General features: G+C 36.4%; 2 protein-coding genes across 6 annotated transcripts; one reads left to right on the top strand and one right to left on the bottom strand.

Moving 5' to 3' along the window:
* Positions 1–4: 4 nt before the first annotated feature.
* Positions 5–13,417, top strand: LOC135620084 (2-dehydro-3-deoxyphosphooctonate aldolase-like). 3 transcript variants are annotated; one of them, XR_010489616.1, is made up of 14 exons: positions 5–232; positions 618–677; positions 1,401–1,498; positions 1,601–1,697; positions 2,710–2,775; positions 4,187–4,246; positions 4,354–4,428; positions 7,472–7,556; positions 8,866–8,924; positions 9,449–9,493; positions 12,135–12,233; positions 12,509–12,668; positions 12,796–12,843; positions 12,929–12,963. XR_010489616.1 is itself a non-coding variant. In XM_065122713.1 (14 exons), exons 1-14 carry the CDS (start codon positions 32–34, stop codon positions 13,118–13,120), a joined length of 1,098 nt encoding a protein of 365 aa, XP_064978785.1. In that variant the 5' UTR covers positions 5–31; the 3' UTR covers positions 13,121–13,417. The 3 variants fall into 3 exon arrangements, 2 of the variants coding, with proteins under 2 accessions (XP_064978785.1, XP_064978786.1); XM_065122713.1 differs by lacking the exon at positions 12,509–12,668 and adding an exon at positions 13,064–13,417 and having other exon boundaries at positions 12,929–12,976; XM_065122714.1 differs by lacking the exons at positions 618–677; positions 12,509–12,668 and adding an exon at positions 13,064–13,331 and having other exon boundaries at positions 12,929–12,976.
* A 730-nt stretch (positions 13,418–14,147) lies between these two features.
* LOC103995980 (FRIGIDA-like protein 3) lies at positions 14,148–20,023 on the bottom strand. 3 transcript variants are annotated; one of them, XM_009416757.3, is made up of 4 exons: positions 19,914–20,023; positions 17,273–18,344; positions 16,059–16,228; positions 14,148–14,886 (listed from the first exon to the last, which is right to left on the bottom strand). In XM_009416757.3, exons 2-4 carry the CDS (start codon positions 18,309–18,311, stop codon positions 14,473–14,475), a joined length of 1,623 nt encoding a protein of 540 aa, XP_009415032.1. In that variant the 5' UTR covers positions 18,312–18,344; positions 19,914–20,023; the 3' UTR covers positions 14,148–14,472. The 3 variants fall into 3 exon arrangements, with proteins under 3 accessions (XP_009415032.1, XP_009415031.1, XP_064978784.1); XM_009416756.3 differs by having other exon boundaries at positions 17,273–18,322; positions 19,914–20,021; XM_065122712.1 differs by having other exon boundaries at positions 16,101–16,228; positions 17,273–18,322; positions 19,914–20,021.
* Positions 20,024–20,804: the final 781 nt, after the last annotated feature.

Raw genomic sequence — 20,804 nt, 5'->3', positions numbered from 1 at the left:
ACAATGTATATATCGGGTCTGGTCCGAGTTAATGACGAGATCCGACCCGGACGAGTTACGATCCTCCGTTTCCTCTATCTGGCAGTACCCATGGAAGGCATCCCGAGGACGACGGTTCATCCAAAACCCTTTCGTCGTCCTCTTCGCAACCGAGATCCAGAGATCCAGGCTGCAGGGATCGCGCGGTTCTTCCTCCGATCGAAATCTCTTCAAGCTCGTCGACGAGTTCTGGGTACGATCTACTCTCCGTTTTTCGACGATTTAAAAAAAATGGAGGAATTTTCCCTACATTTTTGTCTGCATTGTCTTCTCATCGACCCCTCAAACCAAACGGAAGCGATTTGCTTGCTTCTGCTCTTCGACATTGGTGTTTTTGCTGAAAGATTTGTGAAGTCTGCATTGCTTGTGGGTTATGACTTGATGTCCATGACGTCAAGATTGATTCTTTTACTGCTTTATTGGGTGAAACGTTTCCATTGTTCTTAATTCTTGTAAATCAGTTCTGTTTAAGGTCAAAAAAAGCTGTAAGTTCGAAGTGTTTCTTGATATGTTGAAGTCGCCTTTTGTCCTTTTCCTGATTCACTTGAGCCGTACATAACGTTTCATTTGTGATGCAGAACTCTACTGACGAATCAAAGGCAATGGATTCTTCCGTTGCACTTTTCAACCAGCTCAAGGTTCTATGCTGTCATTCTGAATGTTCACATATGTCTGTAATTTTGTTTATTAGCCTCTATCCGGTATATAGGTCTTGCCGCATGCCTTATTCTCGGCTGACGTTATGTGCGGATGGACTAATTCTGTTTGATGAAAGCTACATCAGTGCCGTCTTCTGCTAATCTAGATAAATCTCCAATGAACATTGCAGTGACTTGATGTGACTAGTCAGTGTGTTCTCATTTCCTTTTGAAGGCCTTGTGTTAAATGCAATCTAACTTGACCAAGGGCTGTTTGTATTTGATTTGCTTATGTCGAGAAAAATCGGTTGGGTTCTTTATCATTAGCGTAAGAGTTATTCAAGTAGAAAATGCAATGCCCAGCCATCTGAATCCAAAAACGCTGGGCTGCTCATATGCATCTGTCTGAAGTATTAGGAACACAGCGGAAGTGACCTAGGCATATCGTTTGACATTAGTAGAAGCCAGCAGATGAGAGCAATCCAGACCATACCGTAATGCATTTGCTAGAGGCAATTTTGGTATACATTAACTTCCTTCTTTAGTGAGAAAAATGTAAAAATATGTAACTTCAGGAAGGATTCACGGAGGATCAGAGGTCTAATGATGCCTTCTTTTTTAGTTCTTTTAATAAGATTCCATAAGTGTCATATATGTTTGCCTTTCATTTAATAGATGAGGCATCTAATTTTTTTTCTTTATTGATTTCTGGTTTACGAACAGGCTGCAGAACCATTTTTCGTACTAGCAGGCCCTAATGTTATTGAATCTGAGGAGCATATGCTGAAGATGGCCAAACATATAAAAGCCATCACATCAAGGCAAGCATATAATAATGCATGCAATGCTTATCTAATGGTTTTGCAGTGTGGGTGTCATAATGTAATAGACTTCTGATTAGCATTTTGAATTGTTACTTTCAGGCTCGGTTTGCCCCTAGTGTTCAAGTCAAGTTTTGACAAAGCTAATCGTACTTCATTGAAATCATTCCGAGGTCCTGGTTTGGAGCAAGGCTTGAAGGTAGCATCTAGTCTTCTCTTGATTATTCGAATCATGAACTATATTTGTGAATATTAGCAAATGGCGATGCTTTAGGAACTGAAACGTTGATAATCAAATTGACACAAATTTCACAAGACAATATGATTCTGATACTAGCTCTGAATGTGAATTTCATTTTTCTGGAATCTGTTTGTCATTGAGATAATTCAGCTTTGGAGAACACCCCCTTAATTATTGTCAAAGAACATATGTTTAAGGAAAATTTCTAATCTTTTGTCATACTTAGAATTGAAATGTTCAATATTTTCTTAAATTTCTTCTTTTATGAGAGTTCTATCTTATTCCTTGTGGATCAGTGTTGATTTATAGGTAGGGTAGTTACTCAAAGAAATCATGCTTAATTTAGTCAACTAAGAAGATCTGAAATTTGTGGTCATGTTTTATCATAATTAGATCAACAATTTGTATCTTGAATTATAGAGGAATGCCTAAAATGATTTTTACTTATTTAACATCTATATCTTGGTTCTTCAGTTATTCCGTCTGCTTAATATTGTTACCATTGCTATCTAGAACCTAATGTTAACTGATTTCGTACATTGCTAAGGATTTCAGCATCAGGATGCATAATTTGTCATAAATTGTATCTGATAGAGAAATGGTACACTTCTCTACATAATTACTAATAATACAAATTTTATACATGTAAGATAGCATTAGAGCATAGGAATGCATAGACAAGTCTTTTTTTCCCCTGAATAACAGTGACTACCTTATAATGAATTTTCAATGAGTTGCACTTTCATTTATTAGTTATTTCTTTTAGTTACAACAATATTGGTTTATGGATAAACACTTACAAGCTCTGTAGATTAACTTGATTGAATGATTGGACAATCAATTCCTAAAACATTGTCCTTCAAGCTTACATTTTCTCGGTACTCCATGTCCTAATCCAGTTATTTTTGCAGTTATATAAAATACTCTTTCTAGTAATTTCCAAATTGATTAGTATTGATCTGAATGGCAGATTCTTGAGAAGGTAAAAGTGGCATATGATCTTCCTATAGTAACTGACGTGCATGAGAGCAGCCAGGTAATCATCAGTTGCTTCTCTAGATGTGTCTGGCTGTATTATGTATGGGTATAATTATATGGTTGATAACTTGGTGTTGTTATTGCAAATATTGAATCTAGTCCCTCTAGCTTCAGTTATGTGATTGTATTACTCGGTCATTCTTGACTCAAACTTTTCTAAAACCTATGTTTCTTTCTGGACAATGAAAGATAATTCTGCTTAGCATGGTTTTAAATGAAAATGCATCAAAATGACCTGATTTTGGCTACTTCATGTCGATGACATAAAATCCATTTGAGTTAAAATATATGCTGACCTGTATCATTCACATGAGAGGTATTATCAAACATTGTGAGGAGATCAAATTTCACAAAACAGATGTGCACATGGTGTAAAATCAACTGCCTACCATCATCATTGAAATTCATGCAAATTTTTTTAGCTTCATTGAATAAGATTTAATTGGACAAACTTATTGAGACACTGTTTGCTCATATTCATAAAACTTTAGAAATACGTGGTCATCTCCAACTCTATCTCATGTCTTTTCAGTTGCTTTTTCTGATTGTATAATCTAAAGAAAATGTTCAAATTCTTGGTCATAATCCTCAAAGCTCATTTTTATGTTTTTTGATATATTTTCTTTTATTTTTTGAGTTACACACAAAATTTATGATTTATTCCCCATAATTTCCCTATTGAATGTCACCTCTATATCTGGATCCACAGAAAACTTGATTGATTTTCTAATCACAGGATTCATAGTTACGTTAAGCTATAGTTTGGAAGTGAAGCTGTGAGTTCAAATATTGCACAAATTGTATGTCTCTTCTAGGCTTTTTTTATGGTTTTAGGGAACTTTCAGATAGTTATTTCCTGGTTGCACAAAGTCAATTTAACTGCCAGTGAGGTGCTTCTTTTAAACCATAACAAGAAGAACTAATTAAGCACCAGAAAAATTGTAGTCGACTGTCTTGGCCATCTATTAACAGAATTTCTTTAAGTTAGCACCAATGTTTTTCTGCATCTCATCAGTTCTTCTAAAACAGAATTTTGACCTCAAATTGGAGTTTTTTTGTCTCAAATTTTATTCTCACGTACAACTTCAATTATAAGCAATCCACTTTGAGTGTATTAACACAATGTCTCAACTTATAGATATGCATCTGACCTAACTTCTAAGGATCTATATAACAATCAAGTTTTAACATTTCTGCATGAATTCATTGGAGATAGTTGAGACATTTCTCCAATTCTGAGATATCTTTTTTTTCTTTTATGTATAATTCATGTACAGTAATGGATATGTTGCACATAGAGGTTAAAAGTCATATGAGATGCAGTTATGAATTTTTGTGGTGCAAGTAGTTAAAAGAAGCACAAGAATTTTTTTCAGATTTAATTCTCTAACCTGATTCAATGAACATAGTGTGAACTTGTTGGAAGAGTTGCCGACATCATTCAAATTCCAGCTTTTCTGTGCCGTCAGGTATAAATCAGCCCATATTTATAATACGAACATCTGTTAATCTGCTATTATATTGTAAATTTTATAAGTCAGCACTTCTGTTAACATGCTGCATTCTATCCTGACAGACTGACCTTCTAGTAGCAGCAGCAAAGACTGGAAAAATAATAAATATTAAGAAAGGCCAGTTTTGTGCCCCTTCAGTAAGTGCATTCTTTTACCTTCTGTATTTTTTGATCTTTTACGTTAAGTATTTTCGATGTATCTGATAATTGAAATGATAGACAACATCCTATTTTTTATCTGTTAAAGCAATATTAAACTATAATGAGGCAGATTTCTAGCAGCTTGAAGTATAGGAACCATGTCAAAATTCTTTGAGAAATATCTGGGATCGGCCTCATGGATTATTTCTCTGGCTTAACCAAATATTGACTTGTAATTCACTTACATAAGTGCTAGAATTATATTTGCTTCTTAGCAAAACATAATTACTTAACATCCATATTAGGAATTAAGCTTTGATATATGTGTGTCGGTTCAAAATCTTTGAGGAAGTCAAGGATTTAAACTCATAAAGAAAGAAAAAGAAGGGTTCATTGAACAGCATTTATATGGTCTATATGATCTTTGATCATTTAGCAATGCTCAAAATTACTTTACGTTCAGGTGAATTTATGATTTTCTGCCATAATCTGATTTAGGCACCTCCAAGAAATGTATTACTTTTTTATTATAAACAAAGGTTTCAATCTTCAACTCTGTAGTACTTGTTACATTTTACTGTAAATTTCTTCTAGCATCAATCAGATACCACTTAAGGATTGCAAAGATACAAGAAAAGTTCCATATGCTTAACTGCAGTTGTGGTAACACACATTACTTCATTTTTATGTTATGCTAGATCAGTGTCACCAACCTTGTGATAGGAAAAGAGTGTTTTAATACTGAAAATTAGTTCATCTAAGGTAGTTAGCAAAAATGTCAACTGGGAATCCATGTGTTGTGTCTCAGAGTTGGATACACATTGGACAAGAAGAATGGACACCGGAATATTGGATTTTGGGTCAAATATATATTTGAAATTATACTTCTATATCAACTCTTTAAGATGAAGTCTACTGTGATCTTGAGCTTGTAGTTTTTAGGTGTTAAGAGTTGGCTGTTAATGAATGTATAATTCTTAAGGAAAATCATGTGAATGCCCTAATTTTGTTGGTTTGGCCCTTTATTTTGATGAGAGTTGTCACTGCTTATGATTCGTTAGCTTAGAATCATTTATTTGAAATTTGAAGTACTTCAATTGCATCTCATGGCTCCATTATTTTTTGCAAAACAAGAATCTCACCAAATATCATTGGTTATGTCTTTTGCTAGTGCATGATAACTTTTTCTTTTTAATCCCTAGTTGAATCAACAAATAATTATTGCTTGCAGTTATTAAAGTATCTTAGTTTCAGTAGGTTTCAAGGAACCTTTGTTACAGCATTTTGTAGCCACATAGGTCACTAGATATGACTGTTCTGAAAATGGGATATAAAAGTAAACAATTGAAAATCTCAATCTATGGCTTTTAGCAAGGTTCGCCTTATTAGTCCGTACCGATGTACCGACCAGCTATCGGTATGATACATACCGAGGCGTACCGATATAACAATATATTATATATCGGTACGCCAGGACATATCGATATACGGTGTGCCCAAAATCACCGAAAATAGCTCAAAAAATATTTGAAAAATAAAAAAATAGAATAAAGTTTTAAAGTTGAAAATAAATATAAATTTAAATTTTTTTTGCAAAAATAATCTAAATTAGGAAAGAATAGTGAAACATCTTTTTCGGACTTTGAGGAGTAGCTTTGTGGTGTGTTTCGAACCGTCCTTTTGTTAATATTGAATTATCTACAAAGAAATGATTTAAATTGATAAATTTTTTTTAAAACAATTTAAACTTTAAGGTTCAAATGAATCAAATAATCAATTGATGAATATATCTAATTCTACCACCAAAAAGAACGATGGGGCTCCACAAGCAGTGAATCGAGGTCTTCAATTATATGTATCTGTATATCAATTTGATATGTTTGTCGAACCCAATCCTAAAATTGATCACACGACATAGTATACTGATACACTATATACTATTGGTGCATCAATATGGTGATGGTCATAGTCTAATCGTCATAAATCACAGGTTTCCGAGGTGGCTCCTGAGGCAAGGGCGATTGTGATATGTATTGGTGCGGAGCATAGAGAATAATATCGAAACTTCTACTTTCGTCATTGATCAGTTGCCCCTTATCATACTGCTGCTTGGAGAAGTATGACCAATTATCATCGTACTGTTGTTGGTCGTAAGATTCTTCATAATATGACGATTGTAAATACGATGAGTTTCGCTCTGTGTTTACGTTGTGTAGGCTCTGTCTTATCTGCTCAAAATCATCCACTGCTTGCCCCTTTCCCTTTTGTGTACAAATTTGACCAGTACCTCGTCGAGTTCCATGATCTAAATCTTGGGTGGCATGTAGGTTGAAAGAGGGGGGGAGGAAAGGGTTTAAAAATCATTTCCAATGATTCAAATGGTCAATTTGACCATTTGAAATAGGGCAATCTCAGCCCTTGGTTGATAACAATTGAAATCTGATCATTACTGACCTGTACCGATCGGTAACGGTCAGATTCTGATCGTTACCAATTGGTATAAACCTTGTATCACCCGATACGGGGCCATGTAATGGTGCCGCTCAGTATAGGTTAGTCCACGTATCGATCCCCTATCGAATTGGTACGTACAGCTAGTATCGCGCGGTATGCATCGGTACAGCAAACCCTGGTTTTTCAGAGTATCTCACTGTAGGTAACTTGTTTATTAAATAACATGTATTAGTTTAAAATAGATCAGTTTCATTTGTTATTGGTCACAAACTATACTTTTAAGTTGTAACTGAGTCAGATTTTAAAGCTTATCCATGAAGATGATGGTGCCTTGTTTGGTAAAGGAAGTCAGACAATCTGTATTGACTAACATATAGTGTTAATCTTTAGATACCTTGTACAACTGAATTCAAATCTGATAAATGACCAAGGGCAAGTTTTGCTAAAGAACGTGTTTCAGATTTTTTACAGTGTTCTCTTCAACAATGAAGTATTGGATCCATATGTATTAGCAAATGCATGTATTGCCTTAACATTTTACCACATGAAATAGTTTTCTGCTTTTATAGTGACATGGGTTTTGCAGGTTATGGTGAATTCTGCAGAAAAGGTTAGACTTGCAGGCAACCCAAATGTAATGGTTTGTGAGCGAGGCACCATGTTTGGGTACAGTAAGTTCGCTTTAACATTTTTAGTTTCTTGCTTGCATTTTTTCCTGAGAAACTCGTATCTTTCATCATGTGTAAGACGTGTAGTCTTTTTATAAGCTTCTTTAGAAGAAATGTTGATTGGATGAAGAACCATGTTCCATTGATCAGTTAATGTGGTAGTAGTTTTAAGTTTTTCATGTCAAACATAACCAAAATTTGTTTCCAGGAACCTTCCCGCAAGGTTCTGTTTTTCTTTTTGAAGTGTTTTCCTTTTTTTTTTTTTTTCAAATTCTTAGCATTAGCAACAATATGTAGCCTTTTGGATATCACTGTATCCTGCTATAATTGGGCTATATAGAGAAGAAATTTCAATAATAGGATAAATCCCTCTATAGATATTTGTAATAATATCTTTCTATAATCTAGCCTTTCCTTTCATTCCACAATTCATTTCTTCTTTTTTTCATTTCATTTTTCTATGAATTGATCATGTAGAGTGATAATCTTTAGGTGATAGGTCCTTTGTTTCTAGTTACCAAAAATGCTCATGACTCTTAAGGTGCACTAGGTTAATATTAAACTTGATTGCAACTCTAAAGAACGCCACCAACTGCCATCAATTATTGCACATATACACCTAATTTTTCCACTATTGCCCTCTACCATCATGATTTTCGGTCGCATTGGAGTAACATGAAACCTTGTGTCCTATGTACCAAGAGATCAACAATTGGGCTTTAGGTGGAAAAGCCACTAGGATTATTGCGGCTACATTTAGAATACTCCTAACCAAGGTTTTGAATACCGATCCGTACCGGTATACCGAGCTCTACTCGGTACGATATGTACTGGTATGTATCGTCGGTATGCCATGGCGTACTAATGATACATCTTAAAACCTTAAAAATACCTCCACCTATCATTCCAGGGCGTATCGACCGGTACACCTTGATAATGATCGAAATCCAGGGCGGTACCAGTCGATATGCCTCGGTACCGTTCAAAACACTAGTACTGGCCAGTAGAGGGTGGTTCGCGTACCTGTACATATCGCCTGTACCACACATCGAAATTGAGAACCTTGCTCCTATCACAATATTCTTATCGCACATGGTTAAGAAAAAGGAAAGATAAGCAACTTGCAAAACATACATAAGTGATGATCTGCAGTAGGCTCTGATTTTGACTGGCATAGAATACTTAACCCTTTAGTGTATCCATCATTGGATTGAGCAAATATGACCTTTATATATTATTCAACTTTCAAAAAATTTAGAAATATAAATTTCATTCCTCTATATGTTGCTAATCTCTAAATTTATAATAACAGATGATTTGATCGTTGATCCACGGAATTTGGAATGGATGAGGGAAGCAAATTGCCCTGTTGTAAGTACCTTGATTATTATTATGTTTGCTTCATTGTACTTCTTTCATTCTGATATGTTGATTAAAAGTATGATGTTAAGGTTTAACATACATGCTCCGTACTTGTATTTTATGTATGTTGCATGGAGCGTCAGTTCAACTTTTAAAGAATTTCCTTGTTGAGACATCATAGATGTAAATGTCACATCCTATTTCAGGAGGTTCATACTCGTTGTTTGTTTTGTTGGATTTCAATTCTATTCATGTCTTTCTTCATGTACATTCTACTCATTCAATTGTTTGCTAAATTTATCAATCATATTGATCTGTGGTCTTAAGAGATATTTTTCTCTTTCATCTGGTAGAAGACTTGAATACTAGATACAATCACCATAGCCAAACATGCCTTAAGATAGAATTGTTTTGTGCAATTTTCTTATTCAAATAGGAATTTTAAATGGTGCCATTGTAAAGTTGGTTTACCTTGTTTATTAGTTGAGTTCCTCTAGAATGAAGCTCAGCAATGAACAACTTGTCTGTTACAGGTAGCAGATGTTACACATTCACTACAGCAACCTGCAGGGAAGAAGGTACAAATTTGCATTTACTACCGTCACTTGTTTGGTAACAAATTATGAGTACTATATGTTTGCTATTTGGAATGTGTATTCTGTTTCCTAATTTTGGATGCTTATTTTAAAATTATGGAAATTCCTAAGCATTTATCTCAAGTAGATAAGAAAATAATGTTAAATAAAGAAATCTTTCATGTGCTGAAAATACATTTTAATGTTAACCGAGCACTGTTTGACCTTTAGTCATAGTACTTAAAAAAAAATCACTAGAAAATCCAAAAAAGAAAAGAATGAAGCAAATTGATGGGAGACATCCTAAGGTTGTTTGATGGTAAAGGTAAGTACTTTATGAGCACCTCCAAAACATGCTGCAATATTAGTTGATTCATCACATATCTAATGGATCAGGTATCACACCTATGATGCAAATTAAAGTGGTTAGCAACCTTTTTCTGTAAGAAGCTACCAATGCTTGCATACTACATTTTTGTCCAGGTTCTAAAAATTTTCTTCGCTTGTTGAGAGACTTTAGGTATATAAAGCACCTGAAACCAGTGATTTAAAAAGGCGCTTGGGCACTCGCCTAGGCACTCGGGTGAGGCCTGAGCACCTCGTTTAATGGCCAGGCAGCATGCTTCAAAGAGATGCCGCCTAGGTGCTCGTCGGAGCCCAAGCGTCGGGCAAGCGCACGGTTTAAACCAAGCGATCGACCGTAGCAGCGGTAGCGGAGAGAGGCAGCGAGCACCCGATTAGATGGTTCGATTGAACCAACTAACGCACGCATATCAGCCTCCCCCTCCTCTCGGCTTCCCTTAACCCTACGCCCAATTCCGTTGCCTATCTCTACTGTCGTTGCCTCTCTTTGCTACCGCTGCTACCGTCGCTACCTCTCTTAGCTACCATTGCTGTTGTTGTTGCCGCTGTCGCTGCTCTCCGCTGCCTCTCTTCACTGCCACTGCTGTTGCCATTGCCGTTGCTTTCCGTTGTTGTTGCCCACTGTCGCTGCTATCTGCTGTCGTGGCTCTTAGACAACAATCTCCTGTCCGCGACTCGGTTCTCATCGTGACTCAACTTCTCACCTCGGTCTCCTTCTCACACTCTACTCTTCTCTACTGCTATTAACAGTAGAGAATATTTTAAAATATATTTTAATATTTTTAAAATATTAAAATATTTTTTATTTTAATATTTTAAAATATTAAAATATTTTTTATTTTAATATTTTAGAGATTTTCGCTTCGTTCGGGTGAACGCCTCACGCCTTGAGCGTTTTGGGACCTTGGCGCCTAGTGCTTTTTAAATCACTGCCTCAAACTTGGGGCATGCAGGGAATTAGGTTAATGGGCTAATGGTTTGAATGGAGGAAATAGGCTAGGCATTCAGTCTCTGAACAGGTTGATGCTTGAGCCTTGGGGCATGCAGCATATGTTTCTTGGATTTTCATTGAAAGAAGAATGTAAGAAGAAAATGCAAACCCATTGAAAATTACATAAGATAAGACCAGAAAAGAACCTCCTTCCTTTTACTCTTTGTTCTACCACTTGGGCATCCAACTTTGCATGGGTATTAGACACCTTAAATCTATGCAACAACTTGAGCAAGCACACTAGAAGATGGGTTTATTTTAGTGTATATTTCCATGTTCTGGAGTTTGTTTAGGAACTTTCATATGTTGTCATAGTTAATCCTGATATTACTTTTAGCATGACTAAGGGTTAGCTTGACAAGCCAAAAGGAAGAAAGGATCCAGTAATGATGGGAGCAAAGTGAGAACATTCAGAAGGTTGCCTCTTCTTTTCTACATTGTTCCTTTATTCTTATAGAGCAATGGCCCCTTTGACTAAAGGGGAATGCTTATCAATTAGTGACGCCCATCCCAATTGTCCTTAGAGCCTGTAGTGTTAGATATGCTATTTGATTGTAACAACATGATGCAAAACAATAAGAAATAATTTCATGGATTCCTTTGTATGAGAAAATAACTCAAGCTGAAAGCACAAGAAAGATGTGGAAGTCACATTTATGTTAGTTGGGATATGATGATCAAGCGTTGGATTGTATAATGACAATGAATCTTAGGTTATTTTTGGAGAGCGTAAGTTCATATTAATTATACCTCTGATGTCTAAGCCTCAAACACACCTTAAATCCCTGATGATGATCTGTAAGTCATGAAAGGAGGAAAGCTTCAAATGCACCTTTCAAATGACTTTTCTTTTTTAATCTTTGCAGCATGTTGTTCTCTGTTCCCCTTTAATTACAGAAATTGCCTAAAATGAATGACATAGCTATATACCCCTAGCTTGATGAATCATTATCTGTTTTTAGATTAATCTCATCGTGCAACATTGGTACATGCCACACTTCCTAAGGTATAAACTAACATCACGGTATAACCAAATCAATTAAAAAAATCTGTCGTGCTGAACATCAAAACGAGGAGAGATGCTTAAGCTGAAGCAAGATATGGCTCTTTTTCTTGTCTTTGTGGTAAATAGTATTGCAGTTCCAAGATATTGCATATCTAGTTGCAGTGTAGTTAACTGACAGATAACATAAGCATACTCTATATTGTAGGCTTGTTAAATGTACAGATTTTAGCAACTAGACTAATAGTTTCCGAATCTTTCTTTCTTTGATAATCTCTCTATTTTAGCTTGACGGCGGTGGTGTTGCGAGTGGGGGACTGCGTGAACTAATACCATGTATTGCAAGGACTGCAGTTGTTGTTGGTGTGGATGGAATTTTTATGGAGGTAACTACTTTGACAGTTACATGAAAATCTTCATAAATTGTCCATCGCCAATTACATGGAAATGTTCATTTATTTGAAGAACATAAAGCAATATGTTATATGTTTGTCATTTGTTTGGTTAGCATGTCAATAAATGCTGTAGTTGATTTAGTGATCAATGGACATCTTGTCTTGAAAATGGCTCACTTGAAATCATGGTTTATGTTGTAGCTTTCCTCACCCTTTATGCTAATGAAATGTACATTAACTCACCCTTTGTTGGGTAATAACTATAGGCATTGGAAGTTGTGAATTATCCAAAGCTCATATGAAATGATCCATTGATTGAGGTTTATTTGGTGTCGAAACACTTTGCAACCTCAGCGATATCTTCTTCCATGTTGTCATGAGCCTTTTTGTCTCAACCACAAGAACTATTTTAACCTGTCTTTGCAGGTCAGCGGACTGTTTCATGAAACTTTGGTGTTCTGTTATATATCTTCTGAAGGTTTCTGCTGATAATTCTTTGGAGTCTTTTTTTTTTTTTTCTTTAAGTTAATAGTAATTCTTTCTTGGATGTTAGGTACACGATGATCCCCTTAGTGCACCGGTTGATGGTCCAACCCAATGGGTTCGTATTGCTTTCCTATATTCCCATAAATAGCTTAACTACAGGGAAGAAAATAAACTTCCAATAATCTATTCAAACAATGCAGCCTTTGCGCAATTTGGAGGAGCTACTCGAAGAGCTCATCGCAATCGCTGTATGTCCTTCATCCTTGCATTGTTTGTGCGAATCCTTGTTACGTTCAGTTGCTGACGTATGCATGTTGTTTCTTGTGCTTGTGAAGAGGGTCACCAAGGGGAAAAAGGCATTCAAAATTGATCTTACACCTTTTCGCGATTGAAGTGATGACATCGGCAGAGCACGAAGGCATAAATCATTTATTTAGCTGTAGTTTATCCATCCACTCACTCTCAAGGGAATAACCAGACTTTGGTGCGTTTGTGCATTTGCTTGTTTGGCCTAGCACAAGAACCATGTCTTATCAATTGTAACATTTTGCTCATCAATTTGTTGTTTCCTATTTTTTAAGGAGTACTTAAAGATTTTAGATATCCGCTGGATGTAGATTTTGGCAACATATTGGACCAGTACGAATATTGTTGAATAATAATAATAGAATAAAAAAATTGGAATATTATGTCTTTTGTTATCCATGTAGATTACTTGTTATCCATATCAGTCAGTATATACAGGGTGGTATATGACTGACTATATGTATCCGTATCAGTACATATCAGTAGGACACCTTATTTGAGTTGGTGGCATGGACCGAGTCAGCAACACATGCCTTTCAACATATACTGGGTGGTAATATGTGCTTACGTATCAACAATGGACTTTGGGACATGTACTGATCGAGTTGGGGGGGATTAGTACGGGTTTGGTATCCAAAGAATCAAACCAAGATTGATATCTCAAGGATCGTGGGACTCGTTTCGATGATCTCTCTTGATCGGTATACCCGACCCAATAGGTGATTGCAATATGTGCCATTAGGGTAAAGGACGTGACGACGATGTGGTTGAGATTGTAGAATCAAAATGCATGCGAAAAATCTAAATAAGAAAACCTAACCAACACCCACCCTTGTTTTCCTTTTACATGAATGAATGGACAACTACGCCCACCGTCCATGCCCTGCCCTGCTCGGATCAAGACATCGCCGATTTTATACCGACCAATATAATTTCTCTGTAATCAGCCAAAAGACTAATTTTATTTTGGTGCGTTATATGTTATATATATCATGATGGTTTCTGGTTCAGAACTGAGAGCAGCATCAAGCCTTGATGAAAAATCAACAATACAAATGCCAGCCAATGTTTAAATTTTAATGTGCATGTCCTATTCAGGTTTCCAGATTACCATAACTAAAATGCGACTCGATATTATCTATCATATATATGCAACCAACCATCAGATCAATCTCCGGATCGGTATTACATGGAAGAAACAGAATTGTTTGAGAAATAGAAAACGAAATCAAACTGGACATTAGAAGAAATACATGTCTATCAGTCAAAAGGGGATAAACACACAGCTTCCACCATTCCCAGGTGGGCAGCAAACACTTGTAGTAAACAGATTAAATCTTCTGGATATAAGCAGAGTTAGTTGATTAACATGTAGACATACCCGATGGGTTAAGAGCTCAGTAATTAGCGGAGATTATGATCACTGTGGCCTTCTCCATTAGTGCAGATAGGCAGTCTGGTACTGGACCTGGTAGCCATTTCCATAGTAAGTGGTATGAGTAGGGGAGATGGTGGTGTATGGAGCAGAATTCACCAGAGGAGGATGATGAGCTTCGGCTGCGTACACATACTGCCTATCGTAAGGATACAGATATCTCTCAGGGGGTGCATGGTAGAAGCTTTTGTCAGGCATGCTGGTGACACGAGGGGCGTAAAGGCTGCCACTGGCACGGGGTCTCTTGGATTGTGGCCTTGCAGCTTCAGCTGCCCTCCTCTTGTCAGCCTTTGCTTTCTCTAGCTGGAGGATTCGATTCTGAAGTGGATCGACAGGGTATTGATCTTCAAGTTTGTGCTCCTCGATGCACTTGATGACAGCTTTAAGGGCAGATAATTCACGTTCGTTCATTTCATTCTGAAATAGAAACACAGCATTGATAAAAAGAACATACGAGTTGGACAATTAAAAATGCAGAAGCAGAGAAATGGCAAGTATTACAAGTTGTCAAATAAAGCATATAATTTTGCAATCTTTGTCGGATTGTAGGTCCAGCTGATCACGATACAATCAGGATGCAAGTTTCCCAGCTATGGTTTTTCATTTTTAGTTAACTCTGGCTACACGAATGGTCAGTGCTGTAATGTCTTAATATCAGCAGCATAGGATCCCCACAGTGACATAGAAGAAAAGAAAAACTATATGAAAAGATCGGTCTCAAATGGGGAAATGGAAATATATATTGCCATTAGTTTACAGGTCAAACAAACAAATCACTGTGGAGGCAATCCTGGAGGCATAATTAAAAGAGAAGCACTACATAATACACACATTAGTGCTAAAATTGACCTAAAAACTTACCACATAAAATTCTCAAGTTAATATTCATAGCTGATGGCATCTCAATGCAGCTAATGTCAATGCCGTGTCAGTAACAATTGCAAAGGACAAATATGTGCGCACAAATCTGAAAAAAGAGGTACCCAGTGCACGAGGCTCCCATATGAATTTGTCCAGAAACTAGAAATTACCGAGAAGAACAGATTTGACTAGAAAGTAGAATTTACTGAGTTTGCATCGTCACAAACTTTTAAATACATTTTATTCCTTTCGCATGAATTTGTCAAACTAGCATAAGCGCCTAACTACACAAACAGATGGCAATTAACATCTAGAAAATTTAGACATGTAGGTAAGGCTAAAGAGCAGGCAGTGCTCTCAATCGAACAAAGTCAGAACAGTTTATAAATCCACCATGTTTGAGAATAGTTGGCCCAACAACTTAACAAATATCAGGTTTCCAAATTTTCTTTGGAGAAATACACTCCATAAATAAACAAATATATAATATGAATAGCAAGTTATAAACAACAATTAGTATCATATTAGCAACACAAATTTGACCCAATAATAAGCCAACTGTATATGTTTCTAAAATAACTTTGTTGCAACATTAGAATTAGAAGCTCCACCTAAAAGTACAAAAATAAAGTCCCTTCATTCCAAAACTAGACTCGAAGACAGCTAATTAGCAGATGGCAACATAACTCGGTGAAATATAAAATTGTAACAGGCTGGTGAAGGAAGACCTGTGCACCAGGAGACATGCTTCCAGCTTTGACTTGTGGTACCTTTTTCGCTTCCTTCAAATATGATTTAAGTAATGGCACTGGTGCAAACTGCTCAGTTAATTTGAAGGCATATGCGAGATTAACCACCTCAACTTGCCTTCCACTATTCAGTAGAACTTCGATCAAACCTAGGAATCAATTGACATGGAACAAAACATGTTTACCCATAAATGATCAAATTAAGTGCATCAGATCATTAATGTATTGATTTTTATTTAGTACTCTATAAACTTTAAGCATGCTACTTTTGGAAGGATGTGATAGAAGAGACTGAAAAGTAGCTAGCATGATAAGTACGTAACATGGCTCCTCAAAGGGTTTATGAAATTATATGTAGGACAATGAGATCAAGCTATTACAAAGGTTCATTTATCAACACCTGAAATTTGATAAGCAGTGTGGAAGATACCATAAACAATTTCTAAATAGTGAATAATCAAACTAAAGTGAACCACAACCCTAGAAATTATGGCAGAGGTATTTTTGACAGAATAAAAACATACAAAATAAAGAACTCAGATATTTTTGTAAGAAAGAAAGTTCCCACTCAGATTAGAACCAAGCATGATTAAGATATAATACAAGTGATTTTAAACAGCTAATCTAGTCAAGTGACATCCTAATATGCCTGCTTCAGAACACAAAACTCAAGAGTAAAAAAAGGACAGCAAATAGCTTAAATCACAAATTTATCTCCTTATTGCAAATAGAATATAGTTCAATACTTGATTAAGAATAATAATAGAAAGTAAACAAACTACAAACTAATTTACTTTAAAGAATGATATAAAGGAAAGTGAAAAATTACAAACTGATTTACTTTAAATAATGGTAGCAAAAGCATGCAGCAAAAGTACCTACTCTGAAAGTAACGACTTATCGGCCAAATTTATGACTCGGACCGCAAAACTAGAATATTTCAAATTTGTGAAATCAATTAAATATACTTCATGTCCTTCAAATTTGTGAAATCAATAAAATCAAGGTAAAGCATAATTCTGAATCTTCATGTCCTTCATAAATATGGTAAATTTCTCACCATTAAAATGCATAATGATGTGAGGCATAAGGATAGTAAGTCCAAGACAGAAGTGTCATTTACAAGAATTAGAATCATCTGTCCTACAAACATGAATATACTTTAAATATGATCAAACTAACATATAACCAACCTGGCATTTTATGTGACAAACCAAGTGAGCGACACAACTCAACAGTTTGACGACGCCGTGTAACAGCTGGAATAAGTTTGCAGATTTCATCTTGATCAAACTCCGAAACAATATCAAAAGTAGCCAAAAGCTGAAGAAATGCATGTGCTTCCAATGAGTTTCCACTGCTGGCTTCAGTGTCAAGATGATCTAGTTTTGGCTTCCATTCTTTAGCTACCACCTTTGCTTTCTCTTTAGTATCTGGTGTAAGTATTTGTTCATCAGAAAGAGAATCTGGAACACCATTTGCTAACAGTTGTTCAAGAGATTCCATCAACATGAGACAAGTCCTTCGCAGGCCCAAAAGGCTACCATCTTTTTTTCCATTTAATCCGAGAACCTCTCCAGCATAAAAGCCCTTCAAAGAATCCAAAACTAAGCTGAAAGGACTGGGTGCACTTCTTAATGCAACTGGTATTTCTTCACGTATAGAGCTCAAGTTTTTACGATTGTCTGAAATGAACTTGTGTAGACCTTCTGCATCCATTTCTTCACACAATTTAATCAGCTCCGAAGGAGGCTTGGTGCATGTGTTTTCATCTTCTATAGGACACACATATTCAGAGCCAGATTTGGCAGCTGTATCATCCAAGTTCTCTCTTAAAATAGGATCAGCCATGCCATTGCTGACCCCTGCAGCAACGAGTTCTGGAGAAGAGGTCCTGTATTTGACAAACAAAGCAGATAGAACAGCATCTCTTTGTTCCTGCAATCGTTCCAGTGATGCAAGCTCCTTAGACACGACAGCAGCCTCCTGCTTCTCCAACATCTCTTGGGCTTCTGTGACCTTTGTAACGTATTTCTTTTCCTGATCTTCCAACTCATCAAACCTTTTCTTCAGAGATTTCTCAAGTCCATGAAAATGTTCTTCAAGTTCTTTCCATTTCAAGTTCAAGGATATGGCACTATGACTCTCAAGTTCAGAAAATGCCTGTTGCAATTGTTGCAACTTTGAAGTTGTAGAATCAATAAGTGTGACGACTGACCGTGTATCTGCCATAGAATAAATCCCTGCCAACAGAGAAAACAGATGCTAGTGCATCAAATAGTAAAATCACAAAAGTAAACTCCACATATATACACACACACACACACATATACATGTACATATATATATATACACACATATATACACACATACACACACACACACACACACACATATATATATATATATACACTCATGTTGCCACCTGAAAAGTGAATAAACAGTACATGATAATTGCAGAGTGCTCACCAGTAGATGTATTTCTAAGAGTTGCTCTTTACCATGCGAAATCTAGTATCTATTGGAATAAATGATGGTTGCAGACTATTTTTCTACTCATTTTACTTTGTAAAACCTGGTTTCTAATTCTATATGAATAGAAAATCATATTAGAACGATAGCACGGCATTCAATTCAGCACCTGTAGACCTGCTAGGCTTAGCCAGTGAATTATAGCATCTCTGTATATGCTTTTTCTTTTATGAGCTCTAAAATATATGATTGCACAAAATCAGAAGTCATAGGAATCTTTAACAACAGTATCTTATACTTGGATTATTCAAAGAATGTTGGGTGAAAGCTTTCGATCACTTCATCTTGTTACATGGGTTATGATTAGTTGCAGACATGCTATTGGCCAATTGAACTTTTTAAGTACTTGGGCCCTGATCAGGAACCAGATTTATGGCAATCATAAAACCTACAAACCACAGAGTTCCTAGTTGCGTATGGAAGCATTTTCAAAATAATTTAAATGGATCAATAGAGAACCAAAATACCCACAGACTTAACCAGAGTGAATGTACAAAAACTACCAAGAGATAATGGAAAAGGACAACAAGAGCATGAGGACACAGAAGTTCCTATATTAAGCACCAAAAAAGAAGAACTAAAAGGAGAATTAGTTCAGTATACTTCCAGAAGACATAGAATCCCATTATTAGTGGAATCCCATTATTCACCAATATACTTCCAGAAGACAGAGAATCCAGATGCAATTACTTCCTAAATTGATTACATTCTATAAATACACTTACAACACCTTACCCTAAACTAGCTCCAAGGCCAAGACGAAGAAAACCAAGCAATCATAATGGGTTGAAACTTGAAACAATTCAGACATCAGAACCACATTTCTATACTGACTAGTGTAACAATAATACTTGCTTGCAACGCCAAGCTATACTCACTTCTCCCAGAAAAAAATGCTCCAATTTTAGACTTAGTATTAATCCAACCCTCCTAAAAGTTATACGGTCAAAACTAGCCTCCAATCTGCCCTCCCAATATCAAGGCCCGCACCATCATCAAATCAAACAATGTAGAGCAAAAGGCCCACCAACAGCCTATCAAAAGGGGTTTCACCTTCAGCTCATAACCAAACCCTAGAAACGATACAAGAGAGGAACCACGACTCCCGGCCTCACTAAACCGACTTCAACGGAACAAAGCAACAAAGAACAGAGTCCACTAAAATCCATCAATCTGTTCCCCGAGAAACCTGCTTTCTGCATCAAATCCACCGAAATCCGTACCGAATCGGGGATCCAACCACGAACAAACCGAGAGCGAGAAATCCCTGTTGAAGACGAAGGATTCAGAAAGAAAACTCACAGGAATTCGCAAGCACGAGATCAGGGGATCACAGAAGGAAGCGGCGAACGGGATTGGGAACAGAAGCCATCCATCCAAATGACCAGTAAAAGAAGAGAGAGAGAGAGAGAGGAAAGCGGTTAGTTGCTTCCACCTCTATATAGCGGAGGCTTTATTAAAGCGCGGGTACACGTTGTAATCTGGACTGTCCATTTCCTAATCGACGGACCAGATAACTGTAAATTTCAGCCGTTGGATGATGATCGGAACACTTTTGCTGATGGGTTCGTGGGTGTGGCAATGGTGGCGTCTCATACATAGCTCCGCGGTCGCCGTTAGGGAAGTCATCATATGGACACGTGGCAGACTTAGAATTCTCATGATCCGCAATGAGCTTCGACGCACACGTAGGTGAAATTAGCTGACGTAGATAAAAAAAGATAATCTATTAAAATATTTCTACAAAATAAGATAATTCTATCTAGAGAATATTTATATGTAGAAAAATATCTTTGGTAGGTCAAATCGTTATATTTGTTGTTTTTCTTTTTAATTTATTACACGTGGCCGTCCTTATCTTGCCTTGAGACTGGTGATTATTTTATATTGTCTTTATATTGGGAAAATGATAATAATTTTAATAATTATATTTAAATTTAACACACACACATATATATATATATATATATATATATATATATATATACAGACACGTTATAAAGGATTTCTTTTAAGTTTGTTGCACCGCTTCTCTTTCTCGTCTTCATCCCGTCCCGTTCACGTTTACCTATTCTTCCACCTGCATTGTGAATGGACAAAAAGAGGGAATACGGTGGGACCCATTATAGGGCTGTGCCGCGCGGCTAGGTAGAGTTTTTTGTCATGGAGTGTGGAGATCCGGAGTCAGTTATT

Source organism: Musa acuminata, chromosome BXJ2-8 (assembly GCF_036884655.1).
Source record: "Musa acuminata AAA Group cultivar baxijiao chromosome BXJ2-8, Cavendish_Baxijiao_AAA, whole genome shotgun sequence".
Taxonomy (NCBI): Eukaryota; Viridiplantae; Streptophyta; class Magnoliopsida; order Zingiberales; family Musaceae; genus Musa; species Musa acuminata.
The sequence above is the reverse complement of the archived record's forward strand: the minus strand, read 5'-3'. Positions and strand labels throughout refer to the sequence as shown.